This window comes from Denticeps clupeoides, chromosome 15, assembly GCF_900700375.1.
Source record: "Denticeps clupeoides chromosome 15, fDenClu1.1, whole genome shotgun sequence".
In the NCBI taxonomy this organism is placed as follows: domain Eukaryota; kingdom Metazoa; phylum Chordata; class Actinopteri; order Clupeiformes; family Denticipitidae; genus Denticeps; species Denticeps clupeoides.
In genome coordinates, this window is record NC_041721.1 from 6,490,598 (window position 1) to 6,502,469 (window position 11,872).

The window sequence follows — 11,872 nt, forward strand, 5'->3', positions numbered from 1 at the left end:
CGTCAGTCTGATCGTTAATTTGCAGATTCATCATGATAACAAATCATCTGCTCGGAGAGTGGCATTCATATAGGCGTCAACTTTCAGCATTCGCTGAATAAAAAAAAAAAAAATCATATAAAACCCATGAGCCACATTAACATTAAACTTTTATATCATCCTGCTGGCCACAAAATATCATCCAACGGGCAGCAACTGGTCCGTGGGCCTCGAGTTTGAGACCCCTGATGTAAAGCTTGTAGACTAAGCACACTAATGAAAAGACAGGCCGACAGACAGACTGTCATACAGGCAGAAGCTAACAGAATTATGGGACAGAATGGATTGGCTCAGAGTCCTGGCAGCCCTCCCCCGACTGGGCTCTAATGGGACTGTAAACAGAGTGTCCGGGTTCGATCGGGCCTCCCCCACCGGAGCAGGGCAGGGAGAGCAAGCACTTAATCACTTCACAGACAACCCGGCATGCATCGGCCCGGCGCCCGGCTTCACTCTCAAACGTGCTCCTGCGTGCACGCGATAGTGTCAGTGCAAGAGTTAGACACTCATCGCTCATCTGGAGCCCTCCGCGCCTGAGGACTGGGCCAGCAACAGAGCAAAGTTGCACATTCTCACGCTGCGTGGGTTCAGATGATCATGCCTCCCCTTTTGTCTTCACTGATCCCAAATTCAAACGTACAGGTCAGTCAGCCAATCATAATGCACCGGGTCCGGAATCTACCTTTTCAGCCATTTAAACTGACTTCGCTGTCGGCATAGGAGCGCAGAGCTTATCACTGGTATTCTGCCAAAATAAAACCAAAAAAAAAAAAGGTTATGGACCAGGCTTCCTCACCCAGACGTGACTGTTCACTGTCAGTGAGGCACTCTGTGAAGGGAATTAACATCGACTGAACATCTGGGCGTGCAGGCCGACAAAAGTGCTCATGAAATGCGCAGGTCACTTCAGCGACTGATGAAAAGTCTCATTTACAGACCCTCTCGACCAAGTGCAACCTTTCAGCTACTTGCTGAATATGCATTATCTTTGCTGATTGCCTTAAGCTATAAGCTGATAATCAACCTGCATGTTTGGTTTAGAAGCTGACACGATCCAGAAAATACTATAAGAGACAACGTGAGTCCTAGGATACTGTGGTATTTGGATTAACTAATGATGATTTTGATTCAAGATTAATCTGTCAATTTAACCATTTTGGTGCAAATAAAAAATAAGTGGCCAGGTCCCCCGCATCATCCGCCAAAGCTTCCCCCTCCCCCGCACACATCACCGTGCTGAATAATACTGCAGATCGGCAGTGGTGGCCTAGCGGGTAAGAAAAGGGACCGATCGGAAGGTCGCCGGTTCGAATCCTGAAACGCCAAGGTGCCACTGAGGTGTCGCTGAGCAAAGCACCATCCCCACACACTGCTCCCCGGGCGCCTGTCATGGCTGCCCACTGCTCACTAAGAGGACACGTTTCGTTGTGCACACCGTGTGCTGTGCTGTTTTTAACAATGACAGTCACTTCACATAAAATGATCGACAGCTTCGGCAGGGTACAGCTACTGGGAGGGGTCACTCACACACCATTAGGTGTTTAGTAAGATGTCTGACCATCTTGTCTGACCAAGGTAAAAAAAACACTGCTTGACGACTTGCCGACAAACCATCTTTACTGGTAATGCACTATTTCATACAAACATGGAAATGGAGAACAACAATGAAACCACAACTAGATGATGTAAACAACAACAATTAGTAAATTAGTTGGTAACTATTTTAATAATCCATTTTAATTGTCTATATTGATTACAACTGTTGTAGTCTATGCACAGGTAGACTAGGATGGACAAATGGTGCACAATCTGCACTTGTGACAAAACTACATTCTTTTCACGAGGTTTGTATTCACAGCAGCATTCTGACCTTATAATCTGAAAAGGCTACACGACAAAGAAACTCTATGAATATTCCTCTGTGTTTAACATTTATACGAGAAAACAACGCAAAAGTGTGTAATATATAATTGCTGTGAGCTACGTATGAGTATCCATACACAGTTTCATTGTTAACGTTTGTGCTGATTTACTTGCGTCCGTACTGTGCATCGCAATCTGTAGTGTGTACTCCTTACCACCAGGGGTCAGTGTTCATGAATGAATACCTGCATATTAATACGTGGACATCTTGACTGTTGGGTGCAAAATTCCGCAGGTATTGCATCTCCGTATAAGTTCTTTCAATTTCTGAGTACAAAACGATGCACAGAAGGCAGGATACAGACTGCGGCCGTACGTACGTATGTATATACGCACGTCGTTAACAGCAAGTATATTTCGGCCTTTAGTGGTCTGCTGGCTGACAGCACTTAACACAAAGCAGAACAGAAATGCCTTCGTACCATTCTGATGACACAGTTAATGTGTTTACACCAGGAAATCTAAGTTCATAAACCTCAGTGGGCCTTGCTGAAATGGGAAATTGTGCTGCAGCTATCAGGATTTGAAGCAGGAGGGGGGCAATGTGGCCTTCCCTCTGCACGGCCGTTTAACAAGGCTGAAGGGGAAGAAAAGCTTCCCTTCCAAACGGGACCTGCCTCCGCTCCGGCGATAGATTCAAAAAGCCAAGCGTGACAAAACAGTTATCTGTGCCTCCACCTGCTACCTATTTCACACTCTCTGGAGGACTTGATGCTCATATCTGGAAAGATCAGGAAATGGCAGCTCGGCATCTGGAGAGTTGCAGCGTGAGCGTGTTTCCACAACTGGCTTTTTAATCAGCAGTTAATTAATGGGAAAGGCCAAGCCAGTTCCTGCAGCAAAATGCGTTAAGGCACAGGAACCATCAAGTCCACTGGCATTGCTGATGGTAAAGAATGGAGATATGGTTCAAAATGAATTTACTACCATTGCATTTTTTTAAAAAAGCGACTGAATTTATCTGCAGGGGGGGACAGCAGATTTTTCTCTCCACTCCAGTCACCTCTCGTCCACCATCTTCCTACCAATTTAAAAAAAAACTTTAACCATCTAGAGAGAATAAACCATGTGGAGTAAACCTTTTAGTCATAGTCTTAAATATGCATTATTGCAATATAGAGCACACAGAGCACAGCAGCAAATTCAGAATACTCCTCCATCTGGTGACTGTGATTATACCACAGCGCCCAGTATACCACTAGACTGAGATGGTTACCCTCAGAAACCACTCCATACAAACTATATACCCATCCCATGTAAAATATTTAGAGCTTCCTACTTGACCCACAGCACACCACTTCAGTCTGACTATAAAACATCATACTACTGTGACCGACACCACTACCCTCAGACAATATTATTAGTCACATATTATCAAATTATAAATAGTAACCATCTATCTGTCTATAGCATTTATAGCATTCACTGCTGCCTGTACTGATGTACAGTACAGGCCAAAAGTTTGGACACACATTCAATGTGTTTTCTTTATTTTCTTGACCATTTACATTAGTAGATTCTCACTGAAGGTATCAAAACTATGAATGAACACATGTGGAGTTATGTACTTAACAAAAAGTGGAGACCTGACCTCCACAGTCACCGGACCTGAACCCAATCCAGATGGTTTGGGGTGAGCTGGACTACAGAGTGAAGGCAAAGGGGCAAACAAACACTAAACACCTCTGGGAACTCCTCTTTGGCCTGTGCTGTATATACTTCCTGAACTTAAGTTCAGCGGGTGTTTTAAACAATAATTGCATTATCTTAAGATTCCAGCTTGTCAGCTCAGTCTCCTCTTCTCACAAACCTACAGATGAGCTCATTGCTATATAAACTGGATAAAAAAAATTGTTGTGTTATTTAGAAGTAAACCACTGAGTGTGACAAAGCGAAGTATGTTTTTACCTTCTTCACTGCTTGATGAGACGCTCATTAACTCTGGACTAAAGAGTGACTGATAAGAAGTTCAGTATAAACCTTCAATTTAAGGTGATGGAGATTATCCAAGAGTGTGCAATGCTGCCATCACAGCAAAAGCTCCCTGATTTGGACTATTCTCCCCATAACTAGTGGTCAGAACTATGAACAAGTGTGACATGTGGGGGTGGTAGTAGCCTAGTGGGCAACACACTCGCCTATGAACCAGGAGACACAGGTTGCTAAGACCTAAGTTGCTCCAGGGTGAAAGTAAAAGTGCTAATATTTCAGAAAACATTTAGCATTTTGGCTCCATTTTCCAGAGAATCAGCCTTGATAGACACAACTCATTGTTTTCCATGTCTTTTGTAGTGTAGTGGTCTCATCGTGTACAGGTGTGCCTTATAATGACGCCAATACCAAGAGACAATTTCAACATTCTGTGGGTATAAAAAGCTGGCATTGTCAGAAAGTTATTCCAAGTTCATCATTCAAACAGTCATGAACACACAACGTCACTTAACGGATGAGCAGCGTCACCTGGCCATGGTGCCCCTTCGGGTCGGTGGCAGGCGGTCAGATTTTGCTCGTGAACTTGGTGTGTCTCAAAGTGTCATCAGCAGACTTGCATCAAGACACAGAACTACTGGCAGACTTCATGACAGGACTGGAGCCCCACGAGTGACAGACCGCAATGATGACCAGTGCCTAAGGACCTATGCAGTCAGACATCGTGGAGAGGGCAAGGTGTGTGATACGCCGAGGTCAACATGGTCCCCATGGTGGAGAAGGTGCGACAGTCTGGGCAGACATCACCAGTCAGTGCAAAACAGATTTGATTATTATACATGGCTCAGTCACTGCACGGTACTCATATAATGTCATATCACTACCACTACCATTATTGTTATAGCATATCATATACCACATACACTCATTGCTGATACTTGTCAGCCTAGTTTGTCTCAACCTGCACTATTTTATGGGTCAGTGCACAATGTCCCTTGTCATGTTTTGGTGTTGTGTGTTATGCCATTTGCACTGTCTTTTTGCACACTGTGAATCTCCAAATCGTCGCAATCTTGTCTCCCTGTGTACTTGTATATAGTGAGATGACTATAAAGTTGACTTTGACGTTGACTTTTTACCTCAGAGACATCAAAGAACCCATCATCATCCCCCAATTCTGCCAGCACACCCCCAACTTTCTGTTGATGGACCACATCGTGGCCATCGTCACAGCTCAATTTCAGGAAGTTGGAGTGCCTCATATGGTTTGGCCATCAATGCCCCCTGACCTGAACCCCATAGAACACGTCTGGGACCAGTTGAAGCAGAGACTGAATGCTACTGACATTGTCCATTTTTGTTATTATTGGATATCCCTGTCATTGTCAAAATTTTTTGGTTAATAAATATTAAAATAATGAAAATGGTGTTTCTTCTCATACATTATTAGTAGTGGTGGGCCGTTATCGTCGTTAACGTGCTGTGTTAACGTGAGAATCTTATTGGGCAATAAAAAAAATATCACCGTTAATCTATTCACAAAGTTGGGTTGGGAGCTGGGTCTATACTACGCAAGCTATTGTGCCGGAGTTAAATGGTTACACTAGATTTATAAGTATATTTCTTCTTTCTTGTGTCTTTTAGTTTCTTATTTCCTAAAGACTTTTATTTTGTTTTTGAGACCCGGTTCAGGTCTCTTGAACACATGGCGTGAGCTGTGAGAGGTGCGTGGGGTTTGTGTGCAAAAAGTTATTTCTTTCATTTTAATGTATGTACATATTAGGAATAGTTTGCATGTGTGTTATTTTGTGAATGTTTTTTTAATACTGTATATTGTAGAGAGAGGTGCAGAAAGACGCGATATGTGACGCGATGTTCTGGCGCGATCTTGCTTTTTGTACAGAATACACTTAGCACAGAAAATCTCTTGGGTGTCAGTTCATCATTTGTGCTTCAAGAAACGAAATCAAAAAGTTACACAACGCAGAAGAAGAACCGCTACACTATGATAACTTTCACTTTGATATTTTAGCGCGGATGTATACCTAGCCGAATTGCACTGTAGGGGGCGAGAACGAGTCTTCCAACTGTGAAATGACCACATCAAACGTGACGTGGTAACATGGATGCTGCTATTTAACTGAATAAACAGTTGGTAAACACAAGTACATCTTATTGAACATAATTTATTTTCATCACCAATTATCATAGTAGAACAGCTTTCTCAAGCAGTTTGTGATGCATTTTGGAAACGGGAGATGAGCCCCTGGTCTAATGCGCAACCTGGCTTGGGAAACCATTCTCAATGACTTACTTTTAGTCATTATTTGGGTAGCACACATATTCTGAATGCCTTCGACAGAATCCAAATGAGCCATTTTAATGTAGATTAATGTAGATTAATATAGAATCTAGATTAATCTAGATTAATCTCACTGTAATCTTGGAATTAATATAGATTAAGAAAATTAATCTATTCCCACCTCTAATTAGTAATATCAAAATATAAACTTTCACTTATTTCATTCAAATTCAGAGCAAATATGAAAAACATTCATGTAAATAACAATAACTTCCTAATTTGCTGGTTAGAAATATAAAGGAAACATTTCTAACATCGCTGTCTTTAACCAAACAGTCAAAGGTAGATGGACTCCTGTTATGAGTGGGGTGCTTCTCAGGCACACAATTATTTTTATGCAAGTATCATTCTCTCCGAAGATTGCTATGCATGTACTGCGTTCAGGAATAAACTATTGAAAATGCACCAGAGCCCACTGGAGTATTCAAATGACCACACAATCCAATATCTGAGAGGAGAAACACAATTTACGTTTAGCTTAAAGCTAGATCATGACAACAAGGCGCAGTGGTGGCCCAGTAATCAGAAGCTTGCCGGTTCGAATCCCGATCCGCCAAGGTGCCACTGAGCAAAGCACCGTCCCCACACACTGCTCCGCGGGCGCCTGTCATGGCTGCCAGCTGCTCATCAAGGGTGATGGTTAAAAGCAGAGGACACATCTCGTTGTGTCACTATGTCATTTCACAAAGAAATGAACATGCACCCATGAACATGAGCTCTTCTACATATACAGTAGCCATAATAATAACTAGTAGCCTTAAAAGGGTTGTAAGGTAAACCTTGGCGATGTCCATGCTCACAGAAAACCACAGCAGGGAGATGGAGAATTTTGCCCTAATACCATAATATATCTCAGACATGCTAATAGAATATAATACTGTACACTGATTGGACTATAGTGCTCAGATAATGCTACTTTTATTTAAAAATAATTTTAAAATTTATTACGTGTGTGCCAGAGCCTCAGCAGATCTTCGGAAGTGTGAACATTGATGGAACGAAAGTCATATGTCCCACGAGATGTCCGTTAAACAATTTTGTTCTCTGTTCTTAGCATTCCATCTGAATTATGACAACGCAAACGGTGCATTGTTTCACTTCACTGATACATATCCAGCAACAAGACTGTCTACAAAAGCTTAACTAACCACAAGGTCTCCACACACATATAACAAATAGAAAAGCCTAGGTGGGTTTGTGTTATAGCACTGAATCAAACCGAATATTTGGACAGGGGTTAAGGTTAGTCCTGGACTAAAGATGCTATCATAAGAAAATCCCAGTACATCAGATCAGCGTAGGCCATAAGGCCTTCACGTTGTGCTTTTTCAACTCTGGGTCTCCTTGTGAGTATGAATGAAGAATTGTCTACAGCAATAACCCCGAAACAACAGCTTTTGGGAGCTCGTAATCCATTACTGTACCACACTAGGTCAGACGGTGGGGGAGAGAGTAATGGGGAGAGGCGCTTCGTTTTACAGACGAAATAAAGCTCAGGGGAAACGCGCTCGTTCTGCTAAAAGAAAGCGAAATAAATCACAAGTCTGTTCGCCGGGTTCTTCTTCTACTATGGGAACACAGCAAGTATCTTACTTCATCAGTTATCACCCTCAGAGCTGCACCAACACAGCTAGACCACAGTCCAAAAATGTACCACTGCTACCCCGGGGGAGCACGAGGCTTATTTGCTTATTTGTCAGGGTAAGGTGTCATCAGGATTTACATAAATGGACTAAACAATGTATCTTGAAGACACTTCACCTCACACCACAATATCAAGCCCTGGTAGCACTAAATGGTAATTAAGAAGTCTATGTGTATACTGTGTATTTGTGTATATACACCACAGGCCTAACGTTCAGACACACCTTCACATTCAATGTGTTTTCTTTATTTTCATGACCATTTACGTTGGTAGATTCTCACTGAAGGCATCAAAACTATGAATGAACACATGAACACATTATGTACTTAACAAAAAAAGGTGAAATAACTGAAAACATGTTTTATATTCCAGTTTCTTTGCTCTGATATCTGCTTTGAACACTCTTGGCATTCTCTCGATGAGCTTCAAGAGGTCGTCACCTGAAATGCTTTTCCAACAGTCTTGAAGGAGTTCCCAGAGGTGTTTAGCACTTGTTGGCGCCTTTGCCTTCACTCTGCGGTCCAGCTCACCCCAAACCATCTGGATTGGGTTCAGGTCCGGTGACTGTGGAGTCCAGGTCTCCACTTTGTGTTAAGTACATAACTCCACATGTGTTCATTCATAGTTTTGATGCCTTCAGTGAGAATCTACCAACGTAAATGATCATGAAGATAAAGAAAACACATTGAATGAGAAGGTGTGTCCAAACTTTTGGCCTGTATTGTATGTGGCAACATTTAGTGACAAAATCCACACAAAAGTGGCTTATAATGGGCAGAATGCACTAATTCTGGACTATGTAATATAATGCGGTAGTGCACACTAATACCAAACACTCACCCATAATTATGTATAGAGCTGCAATTGTACAACATGACACAGCATTTAGGACGCGGCCCGAGGCAGACCGCCTTGCTGCCAGGCCAAAATAAGCTGCATTTGGCGTCTGAGTTAAACTTAGCAGGTTTTTTGTGGAGGAAAGAGTTGCCAGGATTCCTGCGACTCTTATCACGCGAGCCACTGTGCTATTTTTACGGGCCGCGGTGATTGCCGCCCTCGTGCGCCAATCCGCACACGGCCAGAGCACCGCCTCTTCCCGCTCGCAATCGCTGGCCTGAGAGGTGTTCATGCAGAGGCATACAAAACCGCGACATGTCACATCCGCAGAGGGACAGGGAGGTGCAGACGTGGGGACAAACCGCTGATTTACAGAAGGTCTCTTTATAAAAGGAAACAAGAGACAAAATTGTCCTTATTGGTTCCACTTTCGTTTGTAACACGACGAGTTACATTTACATTTATGGCATTTAGAAGATGCCCGTATCCAGAGTGACATGAAATCAGCAGAATGTGTTACAATTTACAATTGTGTTACAATTTCAATTTGTTATTTAAAATTCAAGACTTTTTTAAAAGACCTTTTTCAGACCATTTTAAGACCATGAATAAGACTGGTGGCTGTGTGTGTGTGTGTGTGTATCCGTGGTTGTGTGGATACTGGGTGGGACGTTTTACCTAGTATTTTACTTCAGTGTCCTCATTTCATAGTGTTTAACTGGTTTCGGTCAACCAATAAACGCTTCGTTCTCAAACCACGACTCACTAAACTTGCTCGCGCTATAAAATCAAATTAACATACCTCTGCGAACCACACAGTGTGGCGCGTTTCTCTGAAAACAGTCCCGCCTGATCATACCGGTACAAACTCGGGGTGGTCTGTACAGTTAATATCAGTTCTCAGTTCCACCTTGTAATTTTATTACAGTGTGCCACATCTGTACAACATCAACCCCACATACAGTTTTGAATACACATTGACGTTTACGTCCTACGTGTGAATTATTTAAAACCTATGTAAAAGCCCCATTTTTAAGGCATTACAGAATTTTAAACTCACACAAGGCAGGCCTGACCACCTCACCCCACTTAAGATTTCCAGCTCCAGCCTTTTATTCTGGCCAGGAGGCAGGACTAGGTAACAGTAAGGACCTGAGAGGTCACATGACCTGGTTTCTTCAAGTCCATAAAAACCACAGCCTTTAATCTGGGTGGGCCGTACAGTTAATATCAGTTCTCAGTTCCACCTTGTTTGTCATTTTTAATACAGCGTGCCACATCTGTACAACATCAAGCCCACATACAGCACTTTTAAATACGCACTGACGTTTATGCCCTACGTGTAAATGGCATTACAGAATTTTAAAGACTTATTGAGGCCCAGCAGAGACCATACGTACATGCAGGTATTCATTTATAATTCGTGTCACAGTGTGTTTCCGATTTGAAATGAGGAAGCTTTGTCTTCGTATGTCTTCGTAAGACATAAGAAGAATTTGGGGTGGAACATTCCTCTGGCTTTTGACCTTTGCCCTCAGACTTGTAGGGAACACAGATCCCAAGGCAACTTGCCCGTCCCTTACAGCGAAAAGGAACTGTTTGGCAGGAGAAATGGGGCTTCTGGAAGGTAAGGACGGACCACCCAGCGCCGAAGAAAAGTTTCTGGAGAACAGGACGACGGTGTGGAGCTACCGAACAAAGGGCCACACACGCTCATAACAATGGCTGGCGAGAAGAGTTGGGACATAGGGTAAGGAAATAAGAGGGGCTCCTGAGCAGCCGAGGCTCTACCCTCGGCCAGCGCAGCTGCGTTTCCACCAGAAAGGCTCTTTTGTGCACTGAAGGCACAACGGCGGGCTCCACTCGCAGCTCCACGCCGCGAGAGGAGGACGAGGAGAAGGAGGAGGAGCAGGAGGCGACGCTGGGGCTTCCTCCCTCTCCTGTACTCGTGCAGACGGGGAGCCGTGCCATTCCCAGCGACCCCCTCCCCCATCTGCTGGCTCCGGCAACGGCACACGTCCATCCCGCCGCTGCGAAACCGAGACCGCGGGCAGCTGAGAAACGTGGCTCTGGGTCCGCCTGGATCTCCTCCGCAGAGAAGCCACACAACCACCTCGAGTTCATCCAGGACGGGCGGGCGGGAGTGAAGTTTTAAGACGAGGGTCCCACGGCAATTAAACCGTGGACCAACTGCCCAGTCCCTCAATCCTGTTAGTTATCTGAGCGGCTCATCACAGGCTGTGGTTTGTACGGGTCACGTGACCCCTCTCAGGTCCTTACCGTGACCCGGTCCTGGCCGGAGCGGTACATCTCAAGTTGGAGATAGGTGGGGTGAGGTGGTCAGGCTTGCCTTGTGTGGGTGTGTTCTCCACGGCGCAGGCTGTGTGTGGGCATCGTCGGTGTCGGTGTACCGGTACCGGACCCGGGACGCTGGCTGAAATGGATCTTTGTCTATGTGACAGCGCCGCTGGTGCACCTACCTCAGTAAACTGGGGAGCGGTATCGATCCGGAACCGGAGCCCAATAATCCCTTTTTGCCGCTCAGTAGTTTCTCCACTAACGCGACGTTCCCGGTTCGAGCGGCGTCCAGTAGTTCCTGTTCTTTCCCCATTTCGAGCAAGTTAATCCGGATCGCGGAGCCCGGGCGAGCGGTTCGGTCAGTGGAGGATCATCGCCGGAACGGCTACAGAGCGGGAGAGCTGCGCGGAGCGGACGGGATCGGGGGGGGGCGGACGCAGGGACGGACGGAGGGAGGGAGGGAGGCTGCGTCGCATCCAGCGCCGCGTCCACACCGGTCCAGGGGCCGATCGGAACCCGGGTTCCGCAGTTCACTTCTCTCTCTCTCTCTCTCTGGCGGTGGGAGTCGAGGCTCCGCGGGGCGTGGACACGGGGGTCTGGCGGAGGGACGGTTTCATTTGTCGTGTGACATATAGACATACAGATTTTTATATTTTTCTGGCGTCGTTCGTCCTCCGTCCTCGCTCCTCTCTCTGACAGGACGCCCCCCCCCCCGTTATCAATGTCATCAAGTCGCGGGGGGCTCCGAGGCGCGTGTGCGCGCACGCACGCTGCGTGCTCGTAACCCAGGCACCTCCGGCAACGCGGGCGTGAAGAGCGCCGTGGTCCAGCTGAAAAAAAAA

At 45.1% G+C, this 11,872-nt stretch overlaps 1 protein-coding gene across 3 annotated transcripts in view; it reads right to left on the reverse strand.

The window, feature by feature from the left end:
* anks1b (ankyrin repeat and sterile alpha motif domain containing 1B) overlaps positions 1-11,733 on the reverse strand; it is a 155,540-nt gene extending 143,807 nt beyond the window's left edge. For 2 of the 3 annotated variants that reach the window (XM_028955382.1, XM_028955381.1), the window contains exon 1: positions 11,213-11,733. In XM_028955382.1, the coding sequence (XP_028811215.1) occupies positions 11,213-11,343 (131 nt within the window). In that variant the 5' untranslated portion in view covers positions 11,344-11,733. The remainder of the gene's footprint in view (positions 1-11,212) is intronic. The other variant, XM_028955383.1, reaches the window with a different exon arrangement.
* Positions 11,734-11,872: the final 139 nt, after the last annotated feature.